This window comes from Paroedura picta, chromosome 1, assembly GCF_049243985.1.
Source record: "Paroedura picta isolate Pp20150507F chromosome 1, Ppicta_v3.0, whole genome shotgun sequence".
Lineage (NCBI taxonomy): Eukaryota > Metazoa > Chordata > Lepidosauria > Squamata > Gekkonidae > Paroedura > Paroedura picta.
Window position 1 is genome coordinate 80293980 of NC_135369.1, and position 24438 is coordinate 80318417.

The window sequence follows — 24438 nt, forward strand, 5'->3', positions numbered from 1 at the left end:
ATTATTTAAAAGAATTAAAATTATAGTTATAATTCTAATTGATTGTGAGTCCTAGAGTTCACAGGAGCCTTTTAGGTCATCTAGTACTACTTAGTGCAGAGGTTGAATGCATCCTGCTAGGACGAACCATTCTATCCTTGATTAACGTTGACATAAACTGTCCTCTTCTACACAGTAGTGACATCATTGTTCATTTTTGCGGTCCAGTTCACCATAGTACTGTTGCATCACTGCAGAAGGTATGAAATAATCTTTACTCTTCTGCTGGCTAATTGGTGTTGCAGGCTTGGTAGTTACCCATGAAATAGAGAGTATATAATTGAAATAAATACACACACACACACATCTTTATAGTCTGTGCTTTACCCTGCATCCCAGCTTCCTTTTGAATTTCTGGGATCCTTTTACTGGTAATTGTTGAGAAACTGAAATGGTAAAGAAGGTGATTTCTTATAACTATTGGACCCAAGGAGGTTTCAGACTGAAAGGAGGCCAGATACATAATTTTTTTCAGGAGTTTACCTAATGATCTTGAAGTTGTTAATCTTAAGCGTATTTGAAATATTGTTGAAGGATGGAAGTTATATGCAAACAATCCTATCTATCTAAATCTAAAGATTTGGTGAATCAATAAATCCTCAAAATGGCAGAAAGTGAATAAATAAATCTGCAAAATGGCAACTTGCATATATAGGTGAGTATTTTCTAGGTTTGCAGAAAAATACAAAAAAAAAGGAGGTTCTTATATACCACTTTTCTCTAACAGAAGGAGTCTCAAAGCGGCTTACAATTGCCTTCCCTTTCCTCTCCCCACAACAGACATGCTGTGAGGTAGATGAGACTGAGAGTGCCCTGATATTACTGCTTGGTCATAACAGCATTATCAGTTCTCTGGCGAGCCCAAGGTCACCCAGCTGGCTGCATGTGGGGAAGTGGGAAATCAAATCCAGTCCACCAGATTAGAATTCAACACTCCTAACCATTACACCAAGTTTTAATCCCTCCCCCCTTAAAAATCAAGAAGACCAACTTCTTGGAACCTTGGAATCTCATGAAGTTACCAGCAAGGCGCTGGAGTGTCAGTCTGGATTGAATAAATGTAGGCAAATCGTGAGTGGGTGGGCAGTTGGGATGGTAGGTGAATTTCTTCCAGGCCAGGCTAGATTCTGGTGATTCCTGGTGTGTGGGGGGATCACTTGGGCATGAAATTGGGTCACTGTGGCTAGACAGGTAGTTGTAAGTTCTGCATTGTGCAGGGGGTTGGACCAGATGGCCCTGGAGATCCTTTCCAACTCTATGATTCTGTGAAAGCATTGGCAGCAGCTGGGAGAAGAAGAAGTGAAGCAAGGCAAAGGGAGGGAAAAAAACTGAGAAGACAGAGTTTGGAAATTATGGGGGGAGGGTTGTCCTAGAACTAGTAAGAGGGTGAGCTGTTTTAAAAATGCCCCAAGAAGAGAGACTATGTGTAAAACTTGTGTTTGTGTGTGTGGGGGGGGGGGGCGAGGGGGTGTGTTAAGAAGAGCCTAGAAAAGGAAACAGAAAGAGCGGGAAGTAGGGGGGAGCCTGGAAAAGGAGATTGCACGTGTAAAATCAGGGGGAATCCTGGGAAGAGAGAAAGTGGAGACCACTGTGGATTTTCCTTCCCTGTGTCTCAGAGGTCCCCAAACTAGTCATGTACTAACTGTTATTATTTGACCATGGTAATATATTCCCAAATACTCTGGCGTTATAAGAATGTATGCTGGAAGAAAAACTGTTAATTGTAGTGACTAAAACACATCCCTCAGTCAGGAGCAGGTGCACATCATCTGTAACTCTTTCGTGAGAGATTCTACTCTCTTCTGTCCTAATTTATATGTACAAGCTACTTTATTTTACTAGTGTTTGGCTTACCTAACTAAACCTTTGGAATCAGTAGGGAGCATAATGGCTTTGCTGTTTCTTCCCTCCAGCAGCCAGCAACAGCAGTATTTTGAGAACGGGCTTTTCTGTGGCCTTCCTGTCAGTCAACTGTTTGGCAGAAGGGGAAAGCTCCCCCCCTCAAAAGGAAAGCACACCCATGGCAACACACTCCTGTGTTACCTCCCTTGCTTCAGTCAGGGGCTGTTATAGGCTCCTTCACAGCAGGCCAGAAGGGAGATGGAGGAATGCACTTCTCAGCCACTTTCCAGCTCCATCAGTGGTCTGAGGCAAAGTGAGGGAAGTTGTTGGATGTGACAGTTAGGCCTGTGCAGTAGGCCTCAAGTCTTTCAACTCAACAACAACCTGCGTGGGAAGCCTTAAATGTTTCTTCTCCACAAGAAACCTGTCCAGACTCCAAAGCAGCCCTTTCTGCTATGGGAGTTGATCGTTATAGTCCACAGATGAGCTGTAATTCCAGGAGCTCTCCCGGTCCTACCTGGAGGTTGGCTACTCTGGGTTGGAAATATTTCTGGAGGTTTGGAGGTGAGACTTCAAAATTGCACAATGCCTCAGAGTCTGGCCTTCAAGTAGCCATTTTTGCCTACAGAGCTGATAGTTATAATCTAGAGATGAGCAGTGATCTAGAGATGATTGTAGAGGCTCACAGACTGTGATTGGGGTGGGATGATGGTAGAGGCTCTCAGACTATGGTTGGGGTGTGGGTGTGTCCCTCCTGGACTATGGGCTTTGGCCAGCCCTTACCAGCAACTGTATTTTGGGATGCAGACAAACTTACAGACAGACCAGCATCAGTCCTGCGAGTCTGGAAAGTGCAAGTAGATCTAAATAAAGAATATTTACAGCCTAAAACTGTGAACAAGTAAATAGTAAACAAGTAAATGGTTGGAGAGACATGAGAACTGAAGTGATTTCCCTTCAGCCTAACTTCTGGAGACCCCACCTTGAGGCTGCCATCCCTAAACTTCAGTGGGATATAATGATACACAGTCTCCCCTCCAAAGCAGCAATTATTGCCTGGGGACCTGATCTTTATAGTCTGGAGATGAGCAACAATTCCAGGAGATTTCCAGGCTCCACCTGGAGGTTGGCTGTCCCGGGTCTGAACATTTTATCAACCATAAAAAAATGGAGACAGAAGGAGCATGGCGGACACCTGTGTACTGTGACTAACACGTGTATTATGGCAGGGGGATATTTTGGTGTCTGTGACCTAATTCATACAAGAAGGGAAATGATGCTGAATGCAGAACTGGGAGGAATAGGTTGCCATGTAATCTCCCCCTAAGAAGAGTCTCCAGTCTGATTTTCCCTTCACATATCTGAAGACATGACTCTTGAGAGCTCATCTGTAACCACTATGCCACAATTCCCAAAAGTCAGTCCTCTCCCACACGCAACAAACATTCCAAACCACAGGTTCTTGACACCTGTCTCTCCACACCCACAACCTCATTTGTCACCACACCAGCACAACTCCCCGAACAACACACATATTCAACCTCGTGCCCTTACGAACTGGACAATTCCTCCCCTTCCTCTTTCCACCACCAAGCTCTAGCACCCGTTGTATTCCTGGATACTACGGGCTTTGCCCCTAGTACAGTATAGCTTGATAATCATGTCAAATGAGTAAAAGTAGTAACAGTGATAACAAATAACAGTTTTTAACAACACCAACCTTATAACTGTTTAACAACATCAACATTTGAAGAAGAAGAGTTGGTTCTTATATGCCACTTTTCTCTACCCGAAGGAGGCTCAAAGTGGCTTACAGTCACCTTCCCTTTCTTCCCCCCACAACAGACACCCTGTGAGATTGGTGAGCATGGAGAGAGCCCTGATATCACTGCTCAGTTAGAACAGTTTTATCAGTGCCGTGGCGAGCCCAAGGTCACCCAGTTGGCTGCATGTGGGGGAGTGCAGAATCGAATCCGGCATGCCAAATTAGAAGTCCGCACTTCTAACCACTACACCAAGCTGGCTCTCATGGTTGAACAGTTCGGGCTGTTTGCTTCATGGGGAAGGGGCCCAGTAGAAGTTGTTAGTTTTGCAACAAAATCAGAGTCCAGTAGCACCTTTAGGACCAACAAAGATTTATTCAAGGTGTGAGCTTTCGAGTGCAAGCACTCTTCCTCAGACTTGAAAGCTCACACCATGAATAAATCTATGTTGGTCTGAAAGGTGCTATTGGACTCTGATTTTGTTAGTTTGGGTCGACCTCAGCCAAATGACTAGTGGAAGAGCTCCATTTTGCAGGCCCTGGGGAATTGTTCTAGTTCCATCAGGGCCCTGGTGTCCTCTGGGAGCTCATTCCACCAGGTGGGGGCCAGGAAGGAGAAGGCTTTGGCCCTGGTTGAGATCAAGTGAACTTCTTTGGGGCCAGGGATCACCAACCAGTCGGAGATGGTAGAGTGTAGAGGGGTGTAGGTAGAGAGGCTGTCCCTCAGGTACACTGGGACCAGACAACATAAGGCCTTAAAGGTGATTACCAAAACCTTAAACCTGATCTGGAATTTGACTGGAAACCTGTGCAGTTTATTTATTTTATTTATTTATTATATTTATATACCTCTCTCCCCGGAGGCTCAGGGTGGTTTACATGGAACATAAGAACATAAGAACAGTACATGAAACAGTCTATAACATATGAATAACCGTACAATAATATTAATAACTAATACTTGTAACCATATAACAATATAAACAATATAAAAAATGAACAGTGCAACAGTGCAAACAGGTCCAGAGTATTCTGGTGGAATACTGAGAGCGGGGGGGGGGGGGAGCAGGGGCCCTTCAGTCGCTGTTGGTTATGTCTGGTCTCAACCAAATGCCTGGCGGAAGAGAATGGGCCAAATGTAGGACCTCTGCTGGACTCTGGACCAGATATAGTTTCTGGATCAAGGTTAAGGGTTGGCCTGGGTAGAGCGAGTTATAAATAATACATGCATGCTGTGCTGTTCCACAAAGCTGGCTTTTAATCAGAGGAAGATGTAGGTGACTGCCATAAATTTCTGGATGTTTTTGATGAGACTGTGAATGTATATCTTGGTTTTCTGGACGCTGGGCAGATGAGCCAAGCAAGAACAGTGTCTTCCATTTTGTCCTTGACCATTTCTGAGTAATGCAGCTGCTGTAAGGTTATTGCTATGTAGGGTGGGAAAGTTGATTACGAAGCATAGGACACCAGATTCTATGAACTGTGGACAGGCATAGAATCATAGAAAGTGAAAAGTGCTTTGTACATATTTAAGGGTGTTTCTCTAGTTGTCCCGGGTGGGAACTCATAACCAGTTGGAATAATTTTCTCCCTGGAGGTAGTCATGGTGTTACCCTTTCTGAAGACTCCTAGCAGGCAGGGTATCTCCTTCAATCTCCAATTTCAGCTGTCTGGCTAGCAGACAGGTAGTCATTTATTGGGCCTGTTAAGGGCACAGTTTCTCCTTTTCTTCCCACCCCCACCTCCTTCAAATGTTTATCAGGGGATATTTTCTGTTACTGCTGCCAGGAGCCAGGGCTGGGTCATCTCTTGGAGGTGAGCCCCTCCTCTAAAGTTCACTCCCCAGAAGTTGAGGAAGGGGACAAGGACTTTGTGCTTCATCCAGGAGTTTCCCCCTGTTGTTCACAAATAAAATGGAACATTAATCACCTGGAGCTCAGAACAATTTTCCTTGGCCTTCTCACCTTACAAAACTTGTTGCTCGAAAAGCACATGATCATTCCCACAGACAATATGATGACAAATACTGATGTTAGCTGCCAAGGGGGCACAAAATCGCAGTTCCTAAACTCAGAGGCAACTTAGATTTTAAAGTAGATGAACCATCTGGTCTCCATTGAATCTGTCCATATGGTAGGGTTTTTTCAACATCATGACAGTCAAAGAAAACTGGACCAGACGAAGTGGAAGCTGAACACCAAAGTCTTTCATTCATTTCCCAGAGATTTGGAAAGGTGTACTTATATCTTTTTGCATTAGCAAAAAATCATCTAATCCCTAGGATTTTCTCTCCAAGTAATGGGAATAGATGCTCTAAACTGCCCATACCAGCTACTATATGCCTTTCCTGCGGTACACCTTCTCCTGAAGGTGATCCAGAAGATAACTGAACTCAATGCAGGGGTGATTCAGGCTGCCCCATTCTGACCACTCTGGGTGTAGTTCTAAAATCTGATTTAATGAAATTGTCATCCCTGTTGACAACTCCTAAACAGGAAGAATCAGCTTTTTTAGGAGCCCATTATTCATCCTTAGATTTGCTGAAGCTGACAGCATGCCCGAGTGGAAGCAGTTTAGGGGAAAAAGCTATTCTTCTCATTGACTCCCGAGAGCTGCAAAAAGGAGGTTCACCAACAGAGTGTATAATAATTCTGTTCCTGGAGTGGTGAGAAATCTGTTGATCCCCTCAAAGCTGAGGATGAGGATCTTTGAGGTTGCTTCAGATTAGGCAAGATAAAGAATTGACCATTGGTACTCTCAAATGACAGTTGGTAGTAGTAATCAGGAGCTAAAAAAAGGGGAAATGTTCTTTTCCTATTCACACATCAAAAATGTTACTTTGAGGGGGGGGTTCTTCTGAAACCCCCTCCCCCAAATACTTCATAGGTGTCAAGTGCTAAAAGAACTCACAACCAAACTTCTATAGTAAGAAAGTTTAATGGAAGTTTACTTCAGTCACTATAACTAGCGAAGTAAAATCTAACCTACAATAAAAATGCAAGCCCTTTTCAAGACAATTCTCCCGCCCAAAACTTGAATGTTCCCAGGGGGAGGGTTCCCTCCTTCCTAGGCATCCGACCAGGGGTGTTACATTTAGCGCGTCCTTGGACTGCCTGGCGCCTATTGACAAGATACAATGTTATTGTTACACAAAGCAGAGCTAGCTTGCAAGGTTCAAAAGACAAACAGTTCAGAGCGGGCACTACAAATCATGATAACATGAGAACAGCAGACAGGTTTCGGTTTCAGGCAGATAGAAGAAAATAGTGGGCTTGGGTTACACAAAGAGCCCGGAGTTAATACAAGAATACAGGCAAGATGGAGGGACCCCTGTTCATGGACAATTCATGGCAGAGAACAGGCACTGATCCTGACAATAGGCTTCCCACACAGGATACAGTTCTCAACACGCTCTGGCCATGTGTCCATCAAAAGAATTTATATTTAAAAACTACCTTTTTAGTGGGAATTATATCATCCCTTTGGTTTTCTGAGCTTCATGCTTTCCCTTTGGATAAAGGCCTTTCTGTCTTCCATAATGATAGGGTGGTTCTGAGGATGGACCTGGCCTTTATTCCTAAAGCTAGTCTTACAGGTTTCAGGTTGTCTATCCTTCCTTCTGCCCTAATCCCAACATCTGTAGAAGTGACATTACTTGGATGTTAGGAGGGCCTTGAGATTTTTGTTAATTTTTTTAAAAGTCTGATTCCCATTTTCCTCCTTTATGGGTTCTAGGGCTTTGGTGTCACTATAAGAAGGTGGATTGTACTGCTCTTTTCTAATAGACTGGACAATGTGAAAATAAGGTGCAGGTAATGGCTCATTCTTTTAGGGGAACAGGTATGTCTGCTGCATACAGGGCTTTTCCTTCTTTACAGGTGGGCAGTCGATATTTTGACCCAATATTACCACATTGACATGCCAGGATCTTGTTCTTTGAAAGGAGGGTACTTTTAGACTGCTATGGGATACAGTGTTTTTGTATATACCATTGGTTATGACTGCTCCACCCTGGACCATTGGAGAATGGAAATTTTGTTCACTTACTGTGATGTTCATCCTTGGTGTTCATAGGGTGGGATGGTCAGTCTCTCTTTGTTATCAGAGTTCCTCCCTGTTAGAGTTCTGGGGAGACAATCTTGGAGTATGGATCTTGTTTACTTCAGTCCTCTTATTGGGCCAAATAAATTACACTGACTTCAGTAAGAAAGAAAGTCCTTTATCCATGCATATAAAGAAGAAGACTTAACCTTCATGGGAAGGGTTGAGGTCCTTGTTTGAAGTTATACATTCAGAGCTATTTCATTTTATTATTTTAAGGTTACATACGTAAATATCCTGGCCCAGCCCAGGACCAGTTTCTAGGGGAGAACCTTACAATCTATAATTGGTTACAACATCCTATCAATTTATCCAAATATAGTCAAGTTTTCCCAGTTTTCAAGTATGCACTGTAGACACATGACCATTTGCACTTGTATTTTTGTGGTTTCTCCAGGAATTTTCTGAACTTTTTGTGGCTAAGCTATTGTTTTCCTGTTCTACTGTTTCAGCTTTGCTACCAATTTCCTGTAATTTTACATTTAACCTTTTGTGGTTTGACATTTTTGGGTTGAGCTTAAATTTACCTGGGCTATTCGTGAACATCCTATACCTAAATGGAATCTTACCTTAGTACCCCACACAAGGAAATTTTTTAAATTAAAGATAAACTTTTAAGCACTTGAGTACTTGTGGTCAGTTTATGTGCAGACTTATCTCCTGTCTTAGTTTACAGCAAGCTTTGCGGTTTGTGCTTAAACTTCCTACATCAAATAATGCAGTTAAGCCCCAATACACAGGCAGTGTAGTTAAGATGTTGAGCTGTGTTTTAACACACACACTACCTAGATTCTAAAAGAAACTTATATACCTTCACTGGGTCAGTGATGACCCCTCTCTCATTAATATGTTGTCAATTGTTGGCTGTTGGAGTTTTAGTGTGTGTTCTATAGTGGTTATAGGAGGTTATAGGAGGTGCACAGGTTGTGAACCAGTGTAACATTTTCCACACAGAGAATTTGTCCCACCTTACTGCTTGTTCGGTGACAGAACAAATTCTCGATTCTAGATGACATTGTGACTGGGCCTGGGCCTTCCCCGGCCTGGTCCAAATCAGGCCCTTGTTTGCCCCGGGGCAAGGAAATATGGATATATCTATGTTCCCTTTTTTACCCCTGGTGCTGACAGTGTCTTTGTCAGGTCTGGGCAATGGGGAAGGGAAGGGAAGGGAAGGGAAGGGAAGGGAAGGGAAGGGAAGGGAAGGGAAGGGAAGGGAAGGGAAGGGAAGGGAAGAGTCAGGTCATCCTGGGAGTTTATGGCCATAACTATCATGGAAGGGACAAAAAATGCCCCAGGCAGCTTTGCTATACTGTGCAACATGGTGGAGCCACCTGGGGTATTAATAATAAAAAAAGAATGGGGTATTGCGTTGTAACTCAGTACCCTGTTCTTAAAACTCAAAAGCGGCCCCCACTGCTCCGCAGCATGGTGGAACCTCGCTGCCCCAGCTGCCTTATCTAGAGGCACAAATCCAGGGCAAATCAGGGCCAGCAGGGAAAATGCTGCCCTGTCTGGACCGAGGAAGAGGTGGGGCAACCTGCCCTGGCTGAAACACCTGGCAGCAGCCTGGTGTCGCACTGTTGGTACAGAATAGGTCTCTGAGAAACTGCATACCAGAATTAGGGATGTGTGGTCAAAAAGTTTAGTTACCTTGACTACCCCCAAGGAGGAGCTTCTTCATATTGGTTATTAATACCCTACCTGGCAACCACTGAGAAAGAAACTTCATGGTGATTGGACATAAAAGTCCATTTTCTTTCAGGTTCCTAACAAAGATTTCTTTCTCTTTGACAAGGGACTTTGTACATCACTCAGGGATACTCAGTTCTATGTATCATAACTTTTGCAAAAAACAGTGGTCATTGTGCCCAAATAATAAATGCCAAGGAGTTTTATTTTTATTTCTGTAAACAATTTAATCAGGCTGTCAGCCTTGGTGGGCTTGGCCCACTCTAACCAGCAATTGGCATTATATCCTCCCACCCCCTGCCCCTTTTTACCTTTTAGTAAATGAAAATGCTTACATAGTCCCTCTGATCAGCACTGAGGGTTTAAGAAGCCTATAGGTCACTGCTTGCATTGCTTTCTCTTTTGCATGTTAGACATGAGTAGGAACAGTTTTCTCTGGACAGCCTCTCATTCATCTGTTTCTGTGATTATTATTGAATCTCTCCCCCCCCCCAGGTGAATTTAGATTGGCTTATCTAAACTACAGTTCTTAATGTGAATATTTTCCATACAAATCATTTGATTTTCAGGCATTATTCAGTTATATAAACATCAATTACTGAAGTACAGTAAATGACACAATACTGCAATGATATATATATATATATTTTAAAAAGCAGTAGCTGTTCTTTCTTAGAAATGTTAAAAGACCAATTTTGTGTATTTGTAAAATGCAGTTAGAGAATCTAATGTTGGATAAAGATGGACACATAAAAATTACAGATTTTGGACTTTGCAAAGAAGGGATCACAGATGCAGCTACTATGAAAACATTCTGTGGAACACCAGAGTATTTGGCTCCTGAGGTATGTTTTCATTTTACTGTGTACTTTGTAGAAAGTCATATTTCATTTTATTACAGGGTGCTATGTGAACATTAATAAGTATTTTACAAATTGAAACTATATTGCTGCTGTGGCCAATACTTTCAGGGATTTTCATTTACAGTTTAACATTAGCACGTGTATAAATAACTTATATTTTGCATTTCAATAGTTACTGTAGTAGAATAATGATTGTTATGTAGATTAATTTTGAGCACATGTAATTATAAATGAAGTTTAAGTTTCTAAAGAGAGTAATAAACCTCCATTTATTTTTTCATACAACTCTCTAAAATAGGCCATCAAAAGGCAAAACCACAAATCTGATGATTGAAAATAGAAGGGTGATTTTAGGTCCAAGAAAAACCTCTGATGGAAATTCAAGAACTACTCCTTATTCATCTGTACATTATATCCAATTATGTTTTTGCCAAACTTTCATTAATATTTATATAAGATATATCCTCATCAACTAAAGAGTAGTGTTACCTCCCAGAGTAAGGCACATTTTGAATACAGGATTTCTTCCTTAAGTCTGTTTTTTCTTCATAGTATGAATAGGGTGCCCAACTAGCCAGTTTTTCACTGACATGACCATACTTTCTCCTTCTGGTCAGTTGGCAGATGAGGTTTTTCAAGTAAATGGGAGAATATGGAATACACTGTTTTTTAAAATCATTTACTTCCTTTATGGCTAAAGGAATTTGCTATAATGTTCACTTAATTCTTTGACGACATTAGACTTGCAGCCAACTTTAACTGTCACATTCACTTTACAAGGAAAGAAAGACTTTTATTTTCTACCCTGTCTTTTCTGTGCTGGAAAAGCACTATACTTCGGCTGTCTTTTATTGTCTTTTCTGTTTCCATTTCCTTCTTGTTATTTCCACAGTCAGAGGAAACTATGAACCTTAGTGGCACATCTTAGCATTTTCTGTTGACTCTGCCCCTGCACTCTTAGCTCTATGCCTGAGCATATATGATCTTCCCTTGACCCCACTGAACATCCCTTTTGACTTCATGGATACTGTCTCTGTATGAGTAGACTCTGGACTGGTCCTGGGCTTCATTCTGCATTTATATGGGGCCCACCTTTTACCTGATTTATTGACAACCTTAAATATGAAGGAAGCTGGAGAAGTGTATGTAAGCCCATAGCACTTCTAATTATTCCCTGAATACAGTCTGGGAGAAAATAACAGGTTCATAGCTTCTACTCTTATAAAAACAAAATCACTGGAGAGTGCTACGATTAGAAACCTAAGTACTTTCATTATCTACATACCATTGTTTCTGACTTCTGAGTATATGAGTTATTTTTCTTACAGGCCTATACATCCTGTGGATACAAAAATGGCGCAACTGCCATGATATGGCACCCCTAGTGGTGGAATAGTATGCAGCAAACATTACTCCTCTTTCTCTACTCTCTGACCTTGTCCTCTTGGCAGCTCACTGTTTCTCTCACCTGTAATTAAGGTTGAATTAAGGCAGGAAACTTTAGCCTAACTTTAGTGATAGGAAGACCTCTGGTAGATGTGCCTTTAACTTGCTTTCAGTAGAACAATGCAGTTCTAATGGAAAATTCTTCTTATCCTGATTTTCTCCCAATACGTGGACATAAAGATAATTTTTTTCTGATCCTTAATCCTCTGTTTTTTGGCTTCAGTTCCAGTTGAACCTATCTACATCTAACAGTAGATACGTGATGTAATGGCCAACGTCGATTCCATAATATATTCTTCACTAACCTAAATGTATACAGTGGTCAATTTACAATATAGGAAAGGCATACAATCCAATTTGTTTACTTGATTTATGCTTCACCTTACTTTCCAATGCAACTCCCATTGTTCTCTTCTCACACCCAATCTGTGAGGTAGGTTAGGTTGAGAGGTTGTATCTGGCTCAAGGTCACTTAAGAAACTTCAGTGGCAGAGTAGGAATTCAAACCTGGGTCTTGCAGATCTTAGTCTGACACAAACAATTAGACCAATCAGATTCTGTTGACAAAGCTTACTTTTATGCCATAGGGGAAAATATATGGAAAGTAAACTGACCGTTTTAAGTATATCAGATGACTGCTCTTAGATGCAAACTAATCCAGTGGTTTGAGAGTGCTCAGTGCTGCTGAATTTCTGTAGTTATGCAGGTATAGACTGGATCACTCTCATGGAACCTCTGGGAGTCCCACTGAAAAGCGGTCTAGAAGTATGCATGTGTATATGTATTAGCAAAACAGAATGTGCAGTAGTGTTTGCATTAGAAGCCACTATACTGAAGGCTCTTGTATCTTGTACTCATTCAAGTTATACTAATTTATATCTGTTAGGCCTTGGTTAAAAATAAAATTCTGTATTTTGAATCATTCCTTTAAAATTTTAAAGAGTTTACTATGTTTATATTCATTGAGAATCATAGCAAGCTATTATTCTGGTAATTATTTGGATGTTGGCTCTTCTGTTAACAGTACTTGCTCAGTCTTCCAATTGTAAAACAGTTTGAAAATCAAATGTACCTCACATGCAAGACCCAACAAAATTAAAGTGTTAAGTACGTTTTTGGCAGTTCACTTTTATTATGCCCAGTCCTCAAATGTATGAGCAGATAATCATCTGAATGTTAGTTATTTTTCACATGCTTATGTGATCACACAAAAAGTACATGCTAAAAAGAAGCAGATGGTGACAGATGGGGGAGGTTGAATAAGGTGGTTTTGGAAACATAGAAAAATGCACTTCTGTAATAGTGTAAAAATAAAAACTTATTTGATTGCCAAGTTAGAGCTAACAAAACAAGATGTAGGGATGAAACCTTGAGTGTAAATGAAACTTTATTTTACAGTAGACACTGTAAAATAATTTGATTCTAATAAAATGCTTGCTTTATGGAGAAAACTATACAATGTGTTACAGTGTTTTGTATATTTACATACTACATAATAAATGGACTGAAATTCTGTGCATATTTTCTTTTGTTACTTCTCAGTAAACATGTACAGAATCAGACTGTAATAAAATTCAGTGTGAGTAAATAATTCTCCTTTAGAAAATGTTTAATTTTCTATTTTATTATCTTTGTTGTCAAAAAGGTTTTGTGGAAATTTGTAGTGAGGGATATTGGTTTTATTCTTCACAAAGCACAAAATACCTCAGAAGATGCCAAAATTAAAATCTGCTACATACTTTATATCTGCATAGGTCCCAAACTTTTAACACCTTCTCTGAGTAAATTCATTTTAGATTTATAAAGCATTAACACCTCCCCCAGAAAATGATTCTGCTGCAGTTTATTACAACAGTTTATTACAATACATCTGCAATCCCAGATCAGGCATCACTTGAGAGACATTCGGACTTTCTATCATGGAACAGAGAAAGCCATGCTGAGAGAAAACAGTGAAACTAGAATTTTCACTGGCAGAGCCTGAATGGAGAAGTAGAGTTTTTTCTGCTCTTCAGAGTTTTAAATAAAATTGCACTGGATTAGTGCTTGGTCGGCCAAAGATGTTCCTATTAAAATTAGAGCTACAAAACTGGTTAGTCTAACTGATCAGTTGTATAAAACCCTTTGATCAATAAAAAGTATGCTTAAATAATTGAGTAACAATTTTTAAAGTTAAATTATTTTTAATACATGTACTCGATTATGACACATTTTCCATTCCCTTCATACAAAATGTGCCAATACTAAGAAGGTGCATGTTGTGACCCATACATGAAACATATGATAACAAGGAAAGCAAGCCACTTTTATTAATCCCTTTTGTATTATTCATGAGGAAATGTATGAAGATTCAATCCATTAGCATTACAAGCTTAAGGACTTAGAAGGATGTAACTTGGTTTAGGCTTGCATTGTAAATCTCATATGATTGATCAATTAGGTTTTGTTTACTCAGGTTATAAACATAATTAAAACAAATGTTTTAAGTTTTCATAAAAAGTGAAGCGATGGTGTGGATATGGAGAATTCTGTTGCTCCTCCCTAACAGAATCACATAAACTAACATTAGATGTCTGACATCTCATACAGCACATCAATCACTTTAACAACAAATGTATTATTAGAAGGAAGTATTATATTTTCCTTTTTAGGAAGGTACTGGGTTATTTCATCACCCCATCATTAATCTGGTTAGTTCAATTCAGCATCTGTGTAAGAAACAGTATTCTGGTGAACTTATTATCTCTCTTTTCCCACATGCAGTCAATGCATTGGTGCTTGTGCGGATGAAGGCAGGGTTAATGCAGAGAATATGTGCATGCTATTCTGTTTTCCAGTCCAAACTATGGAAATTATTTGATGCAGAGACTGAAGGTTAAATGAGAATGAGAGACTTGGGCAGATCTCCTGTTCTTTCCAAGGCCTCTTGCACGGTATGTTTGTGAACTTGTCATGGAAAAGAATCAGGGAAAACAAGACATTATTGATTCCAGGAGGGCTTTTTTTCACATGTGCATTGTGCCTACACTCAACCAAACTGATTCCTTGGTTTTCCAGGAAGAAAATAAACAATAAGCTTAATAAAATTTAGCAACAAATACTAAAGTGTTTTCTGAAGGAATTAGAACATCCATTACAAATGTTAGTAATTTTTGTTACTGTTTTAGGTTTTGGAAGATAATGATTATGGTCGTGCGGTGGACTGGTGGGGTCTCGGAGTTGTCATGTATGAAATGATGTGCGGCAGATTGCCGTTCTACAACCAGGATCATGAAAAACTTTTTGAATTAATACTAATGGAGGATATAAAATTTCCTCGAACACTCTCATCTGATGCAAAATCATTGCTTTCAGGTCTCCTAATAAAAGATCCAAATAAACGGTAAGTTGAAAAGGACAAAAAAAATTTTAATCTTAAAGAGTCTGAAAGTTACAAATTATTAAAAGTCTATTTTCATGCAGTCTATTAATTAATCACATATAGAAATTAATTCCCTTCCAGAATGCACACATTTTTCTGTATATTTCCTACAATTTCAGTTAGTGCAAAAATAGATTGTAAGAACTGAGACAAGGACTGTCTTGCCTATTCACTGTGGAAACTTGTTCTTGGTTTTCAAATGATATGAAACTGCTATGAAAAAAATCAAGATATTCTTTCTTGACACATTTATTTATTTAGAAGAAAAAGTAGAGCTGATATTTATATCCCACTTTTCACTGCCCAAAGGAGTCTCAAAGTGGCTTACAGTTGCCTTCCCTTCCTCTCCCCACAACAGACACTGTGAGATAGGTGAGGCTGAGAGAGCTCTTACAGGACTATTAAGTCAGAACAGCACTATCAGTGCTGTGATGAATCCATAGTCACCCACCTGGCTGCATGTGAAGGAGCAGGGAATCAAACCCAGCTCTCCAGATTAGAGGTTGCCACTCTTAACCACATCACTATGCTGCATAGGTGGCAGCGTGATTTCCATTAAAAGTTTTTTTAAAAAATAAGCCAAACAATGTAACAATAAATAAATAATACTAGCTATAAAACATCAGTAAAATAGTTAATAATTAAAACTATTAAAAGGTAATGGTAAAGGTATCCCCTGTTCAAGCACCGAGTCATGTCTGACCCTTGGGGTGACGCCCTCTAGCGTTTTCATGGCAGACTCAATACGGGGTGGTTTGCCAGTGCCTTCCCCAGTCATTACCGTTTTACCCCCCAGCAAGCTGGGTACTCATTTTACCGACCTTGGAAGGATGGAAGGCTGAGTCGACCTTGAGCCGGCTGTTGGGATTGAACTCCCAACCTCATGGGCAAAGCTTTCAGACGGCTGCCTTACCACTCTGCGCCACAAGAGGCTCTAATTAAAACTATAGGGCAGTGCAATAAATCAATGAACAGGAGTAGAAAAGGCAAGAAAAAAATCCACTTAAAAATATTTTGTCTGCAGCCTAAGGCAAACATTGTAGATTTCAAAAAACCCTCCCCAAGTCTCAGTAGTGAAACTAAATTTCATTAATGAAAACAAATTCGGGAGTGGGTGAGATGATCTATACCATAAGCTCTTAGCGTATTGCAAGAAGGATGTGCTAATCAGTCTGCTTTGGGGCAACTCCACTCTGGCTCCAGACTTGATAAGTAATTTTTGTTTGGTTTACCTTTGCCTTCACACAAAATTTCTGTTCCAAGACATTTCAAGCAGTGTCTCCCTCAGTGTGCTACCCAGACATGTATGGGTTTGGTTGATGCTGCTTAGCACCAACTGTGTTTAGTTTATTTATTTATTTATATTTATACTAGTAAATAAGCCCGCTGCAGTCAAAATGCAGCGGGCGCTAGCAGGGTGCGCCATGAGGGCGGCGGGGCTGTGCGGCCCTGCTAGGCAAGGGCGGGGGCGTCCTGTGGGCCTGGTGCCTACCTCTTCACAGGAGCTGGGTGCCTGTGGATCTGTGGGGCAGGGCACAGCTGGCGGCGGCGGTCCCGAAGCTTCAATTGGCGGCGTCTTCTGGCTGGCTGCGTCGGGGCGGCGGTCCCAAAGCTTCAAGTGTCGGCGGCTTGTGGCTGGCTGCGCCGGGGGGGCGATGTGCTGCCGTTAGCGGCAGGCGGTGGCCTGACACGCCGGGAGGTGCTTCGCGCCTCCCGACGTGCCAGGCCAGCGGCAAAGGAGCAACTGCGAGGCGTGCTGCGCGCCTCGCAATTACTTAGGCTGGAAATCGGAGGGACTGGTCCCTCCGATTGTCTGTCCGGAGGAAGGGTCCAATCCGGACCCTTCCTCATCCCGGACACATCCCGGCCCCTAAAGCCCTTACTCTTTTATTTAGTCCGCGGTGCCCGCGGCGCCGCGGGCGGTGTTAAGATGTGTTAATTGCAACTCCTGGACCCAGCCGGCTCGTGGCGGTTTACAGCAAAATCAAAACCTACATAAAATACAAACAATATCAGAAAACAATAGTGACAGCAAAAAAGCAGTCTAAGAACTTCTCCCCTCTCACCATCCTATAATAGCAGCTACCATCACACCCACACGCAGGGGGGGGTGTTCTACTGGCAATACCCGGCCTATGGGGCCTATATCAGGAGGGACCCGTTCTTCCTAGCCTGGCCTTAACCAAATGCCTGGCAGAAGAGCTCCATCTTGCAGGCCCTGTGGAACTGTGATAGCTCCATCAGGACTCTTAACTCTTCTGGGAGCTCATTCCACCTGGTTGGAGTGAATTATAGAATGTCTAGAGTGAGTTACAGAAGTCTAATCTGGAAGTGACTGTTGCATAGATCACTATGGCCAAGTGTTCGGGAGACAAGTAGATCTCTATTGATCAAGTAGATCAAGTAGTCTCTATTGGCGCAAATAGAAAAATGCCACTTGGGCTATACTCATGATCTGAGCCTCCATAGAAAAGGAGGTATCAAAGATTATACCCAAATTCCTGGTCATAGGTACAGCAATAAGCTGCACCCCATCCACGGAGGGGAGACACACTTTCTGATCCTGCCTCCTTCTACCTGGCCACAGGACCTCCATCTTGGAGAGGTTGAGTTTCAGGTGAGTCTGCCTGAGCCATGTAGACACTGCTTCCAAACATACTGATGACAACCCAGCCCAAAACCCTGGACCAGCTGTGCCAGAGGGCGCAATACAGCTGTTGAAAAGCGTGGGGGAGAGTATTACCCCCTGTGACACCTGCTTGAAACATTCTGGCTCATTCACTTCACGTGGTGGTAGTGGGCCTCTGAATATTAGTATGAATCCTGGCTACTGGACACTTAAGACATAATAACTATAGTTAAACTATATAGTTCTGAATGTTGAAGGGAAATTGGCAATCATAGTTTTTTTGAAACAAATATAATAGCTAAAATACAAACAAAAATATTAGTCGTTAAGATGTTATACTTCAGAATCTGTGTCCCATTTGCTATCCTTGTAAATAGAGGACTTTGGCAGATAGAATCATATTCACAGAACTTCATAAGCAAATCCTTTTTATCTCACAGGAATTTCACTCAATATTCTTAGCCCAAGGAAGTATGCATGCCTCATACTTTTGGTGCTTATGTATCTTTCTCATGCCAAATATATACATAGCTTCTCCCAGGAAAATACAGAGCATTATAAATAATATTTTTAAAAGAGAGCTCGTCTCTGACCTTCCAGACAAGTTGTTAATACAGAATGAGATTCAAAGGTATGGTTGGACGATGTATGAAACAAAAACCTTACTAAAGTGGTATGGAACACCTCCAGTATCTCCTATGAAGTGTCATCCCATGTCAGAAGAAAGGCAAATTACACACGTAATATATAAATACTTGAGCTCCAAACCGTGATTTGGATGCTGCCATAAAGCTCTTCTAAAGAAAGGAATGATTTTTTTGCTGATTCCTCCCTCTGGCTGCATTTGGGGGTATGCATTTGGATCTACCCAATGCCTTATTGGTATTTTTTGGATATATTTCAGCTTCCCAAATGTGACTGGGCTTTCTTGGGGAAACCAGACAAAAAATCCCAAGAAAATCATTAATTTTTTGTTGTTGTTGTTGGGCAGACTAATGCAGTTCCTGTAAACTTTGAAGGGACTGCAGAAATCAGCCCAAAGATCAGCTGGGGTGGCAGGGGACTATGGACTCCCTTCTGCCTTGACTGTTGCAGCCCAATTTAAACTAGGTGGCAGGAAAGGGCAGCCCAGCTAAGGTCACTATGATTGCCGGGAGCCAATTGCTCCCCACTGATGCAGCTCTGCACTGCCTTATCTTGCAGCTTGGTTTAAGCTGGGTTGCAGGAAAAGCTAAGCCAGCCCCAGTATCAGGTTGGTATGTTTTAGTTCAGGTCTATCATGCCAGTACTTGGATCTGGGATTTTTCTAGAATTCTGAAAATTTCCAGGTCCAATAGGCTCAAACCTAAAAATACCAGTTAAAAAAAATTGCAGACCCTTACTGCAGACCTCATGTTCTTTCCTCATGCTAATTCTGGGTTGTCCCCTTTCCTCCATGAGCAGCATATTGGAGATTATTTTACACTGAAGTAGTAGGGGGAAGGAAAGGAATTCCTGTTCTGCTGACAGAAATCCCATATGTTAGTAAAGATTAGCCTCAAATTCCAAGCCAGTGGTAGCGAAAATATTTTTTGTAATTTTAAAAGTGAAATGATTAATTTTCAAATTGAAATATGCAAATGAAACAATTAAATAACTTAATTTCTAATTGCCATACAATACACATAGAACAGTTTCAGGTTTTTATTAGTTGATTAATAGTTTATCCTAATATTTTTGGATAAAGACTATATTTTGTGTTTTTTTTCATGCTTTCTAACAAGAGTTATGTCATGTACACATTTCTTCAATAGACTTGGTGGAGGACCAGATGATGCTAAAGAAATTATGCGGCACAGTTTCTTTGTTGGAGTAAACTGGCAAGATGTATATGATAAAAAGGTAGGTTTCTATGGGAGGGCAACAAATGGTTATCAGTTATGGTCCTTTATGAAACAAATCCAACCCAGTAGTATCTTTACAGTTCTTCTAAATGGCAAAAGCACAAGATGTGTTCCAATTCAAATTAAGCATGTTTAAGTCACAGTTTCAGTGGAAGAGGTTACAATTTTCTTGAAGCTTTCACGTTCATCTCAATGAGATTTAGAAGTGTTTAATTTTCATTGGATCAGTGTGATCTGCAGTCTATGATTCCGCACTGCCCTCTTGCTTCATTTTCTAACATGCCTCCTGTCAAATATGGACAGTTATCTCCATAATACACAAAGAGCGTAAACTTTAGCACTAATCCTAGGGTACAAGGCATTTTACCATGCATGAAACTTGAAGAATGAGCATTAAGTTCATTCTTGTGCCATTTGTCTGACCTGAAATACCCTAGGAGTGCCACTGTTTGTCTTGTTGGGGTGTCTGCACCCCAAGGCTTAACATCCACAAGCAGACCATGGTCTCAGTCAGAATTCGGCTCATGTGTACCTGATAACTGCATTTTTAGGAAGCTGATGCAAATAGTTCCAGTCATGAATATTTCAGCATTGTCCATTTTGGCCCTGCGAGTATAGGGAACCTTCAACATGGCTGCTGAATGTATGATTTTCTAGCCTGATCCACTAGCCATTCAAGATTAGGGGTGGGGGAGTAGATTTTCATTACTTCTATTCTGAACTAAAAAAAAAGTTATAATGCTGAATTCATCCATATATAAATACTATTTCTTTCAGTCTATTGGTACTTTATGAAATATTTGGGCCCATGCTTTTACTATTGAAATTAATTTATGCCCCCTAATATTTAGAATTAACTTTTGATTGGTTTCTAATATGCTGAAATATAAGAACTAATTATTTTTCAGATGCTTGGTATTGCCATTTTTATTTTCTTAAGCATACTGTTCTGAGGTTAAAAATCTTTATTTTCTTTCTTTTGAAATGAACAAGAAACATTATACAACATGCATGTTTACGTGTACCTTTTAAACTTATTATTCTTATGTAATTGTAGTACATAAAGTATGGAATATCTGTGAAATTAAAATTTGATATTTCAATTTTATAAGGATATTTTTTGTAATTTAGTTTAGTACTTGAGTTATACCCAAGTGCATTTCTATAAAATTGATTCCAGTTTATTGCAGTCACAACTGCAGTTTACCGTCCCAGGCAAATACCCTTTCTCTGGGGCTCCTATTCCAGTTTGGATCATGCTGCAGTGATATGGCATTTGTTCTGCCATAAGCCCTCTTCGTTCTTGTCTCTGAGATTCCCCCCCACACACACACACACACACACACTAGTTCAGGAAATATGTGAGGCATTCTTTTGATCACCAAAAAAGAGAGGCCTCTTTTTAGTCTTCTTAAGATAATGTTTCTCAAGTCTTCCTTAAATCAATATCAAACTATACACCAGTTAAACTTTCATTGGCGTTGACATTCAGAGTATCAGCTGATAAAGGTCTAATGATGCTTATGGCTTCAGGGAAAGGCAAAATTGGAGTAATCGAAGTCTGTCTTGTTCCTCTGGAAAACTGGGTGTTTTTAAAACACCCAGGTTAGCGTGGATGAGTGATAGGGTTGTGAGTGTCCTGCATAGTGCAAGGGATTGGATTAGATTATTCAGGAGGTCCCTTCCAACTCTATGATTCTATGAAAACCAGGAGAACAGACAGAATATTTTGTGCTCAACTATATTTTTCGTTAATCAGCTGACTGATCAGAATCAGAAGACCCTTTTAAATGTGGTAGAAATGTGAAAAAGTTTATAAGTTTAGGGCAAAAATTCATACCATTGTGTAGTTAATGTAGAGTCTTAGATTTCCTATGTAAGCTGAATCTATGTTATTAATTATATCTCCGCAGTGGCTCCCAGTGCTTTTAGTGCTTAACTAAAAGGGGACACTTAATGGAGGGGGTTTAAGTGTAACAAATGAAGACTATATTCTATTGTTCTTTGTATTAACAACTTATACTATTTGTCTTATTTCTATATTTCTATCTTTATGAAAATAAATAAATATATATATTTATATATATAAAAGAATCAGAAGACCTTTACTGGCATACAGAAAAGATGACAGAAGATTTCCACTCATCCCACTAATGCAAGAACTCTTGTGCAAGTGGAAATGCAAGAAATGTATCCCTATTATCCCTATTACTGCGTCAATTTGACCATATTGAATTGTCTAGTGTTTCTGCTTGTGCAAGATATAATACATTTCAGCATCTCCCCAAATTGGACCGCAATGACTGTCATTTGCTTTGTGCAGATAAAAACACTGATCAAAGAAACAAACCCAGTGCTTGATATTACTGTAGCTCTTGCTTAATGTGTTGTGGAAACACTGTTGTGTTATACAAAACTTCTATTCAACTATTGCATGTTGCGATCCAACCCCATGCATGATATGGGGATAACTTTCCAAGTTCCATAGATTGACAAAAAATTGCTTTATTTCAAGTAACAGAATGACTCTGATAAAGTTACTTCAGTGCTCATATTAATCCACTCCAAGTGCTCTTATCTTTATGTTAACAGAGATCTTGAAATAAGCTTTTAAAAATGGACTCTTGAAAAAGAAAACAATTACATTTATAGCGTATAATTTAACCACACAATGAAGTTCTTTTGTGTGACATTTTTGTGAACATTGGTAAAAGGTGGGGAAGCAGTTTCTTCTTTATTAAGGAACTCCTTGAAAATGCAGCAAGATTTAGAAAGTCAGCACCAATTTAGATAAGTTAGGCAGAATTCTGAAAACCATGCTGCACAACGGGCAATGTTGCTAAATCTGAGCGCTATTGAAAAACGCTGCAATCAATAGCGGCAGGTCTTGGTAACGAGCACAGCCGTTTTTCTTGGAAAACGGCTCTCCCATAATGCACAAGCTTCCGGTCTCACCGAAATTGCAACAAAGGAGGCAATATTTTTCTGTGCTTCCTCCCGCCCCTGGCCTTCAATCAAACAGAACAGCCAATTAACTGTTGTGTTCGTGCTTCCCTTTAAAAACTGTTTTTTTTAAACCCGAAAACACCTGTAGCAACGCATATTTGTTCATGCGATGTATCAGAAAAGCCTTTTTCGCTGGCATAGGAGCTGGCGCTTAATCGTTTACACACTCTTCAAGTTAACCCCCCCCCCGAGGGGCAATTTCTGGCTGAAATTACAGGTAGTGTCAAACAGGGGGCTGTATTGTGCTCGGAAACTTTACTGACAATTGCTTGAGGGATTTCAGCCGAACAAGCATCGCTTATTCGTTGCTTTTGATGGTTTAAGGGGGGGAAATGGCGATCGCGACGCTGGAAGCTCGGGTACGAGAGCTTAGGGAGGGACATGCTTGCTACCGCTATATTGAGAACGCACATGTCTTTTTTGGATGTGTTGCAGGTTGTTCTCAAGAGTCTAGCAGGTTTTTTTTTAGGGGGAATCCACTTTTGTGGATTCCCCGAAAAGCGCTACAACGAAGCGATTTGTGCAGGAGTGTTGCAGGAGTGTTGCAGATTGTGTACGACATCGTGCGTCATGTTAAAAAAAATAGCATTATACGATGGTAAGACTTCAGCAACATTAATGCTGTGCGGAATGGCCCTGAAAGACATCTGAGAAGTAATATTCATTGATTAAAATGGTGTGCTTAGGATAATTCCTTAATTGCATACAGTTCATATATATTTAATAGGGGAAACTTGTGATTGTAGAATTATCTCTTAGCATGTGAAGTAACTTTAATAATCTCTTAAAAATATAAAACATTTTTATAATTGTTTTATGATCTAGAAAGTTCTAGAAAGTTTTATCTTTTATTCTGGTTTATGGTTTGTATGTGTATTAGCACATTTTATTCTTTATTTCTACTCTCTTAATTGAAGCATTGAGGGATAGATTAACTTGAAAAGTGACAAATGTATTTCTGACAAATCATTCAGGTTTTATATTCAGGGATACCTTTCACACTTGATACTAAATTTTCTCACACTATTGAATATCAAATTAAATTGTAAAATATGATTATTGGGGGGGGGGGTTGTGTGTTACAAGGAGATGTAATGCCTATAATATTCATCATAACTAAATCTTTACTCTTCCTTCAATTGAAGATAATTCAGTTTTGTATACAGTTCAATCCAAAATGTAGGTGTTGTCATTTACACCTAAAGTGGTCACTCGTAAACTAGTGGAGCTTCGTAATCGATTAATGCATTATATTTTAATTTGCTCTGGGAGGCAACTTCAACCATCCCCTGTAAGTAATGAAAGAGTAGGAGCATCTGTTTGGAGCCAAATATTTGTAAGAGGTGACATCATGGACCTAGTCTATCTTGCTTAAATGAAAGTGGAAAGACCTTTTCAGTTTGTCTAATAGTGACTTAATTAACAATCTGGTGGTGTTAAGTGTCACAATGTCACAGCTGACTTATGGTGACTCCCTAGGATTTTCAAGGCAAGAGACATTAAGAGGTGGTTTGCCATTATCTGTCCCCATGTCATAGAATCATAGAATCATAGAGTTGGAAGGGGCCATACAGGCCATCCAGTCCAACCCCCTGCTCAACGCAGGATTAGCCCTAAGCATCCTAAAGCATCCAAGAAAAGTGTGTATCCAACCTTTGCTTGAAGACTTCCAGTGAGGGGGAGCTCACCACCTCCTTAGGCAGCCTATTCCACTGCTGAACTACTCTGACTGTGAAAAACTTTTTCCTGATATCTAG

General features: G+C 40.4%; 1 protein-coding gene across 7 annotated transcripts in view; it reads left to right on the top strand.

Moving 5' to 3' along the window:
• AKT3 (AKT serine/threonine kinase 3) overlaps window positions 1-24438 on the top strand; it is a 221104-nt gene that overhangs the window by 178564 nt on the left and 18102 nt on the right. For all 7 annotated transcript variants that reach the window (XM_077344810.1, XM_077344802.1, XM_077344821.1 and 4 more), the window contains 3 exons: window positions 10150-10278; window positions 14910-15124; window positions 19586-19673. In XM_077344810.1, the coding sequence (XP_077200925.1) occupies window positions 10150-10278; window positions 14910-15124; window positions 19586-19673 (432 nt within the window). The remainder of the gene's footprint in view (window positions 1-10149; window positions 10279-14909; window positions 15125-19585; window positions 19674-24438) is intronic.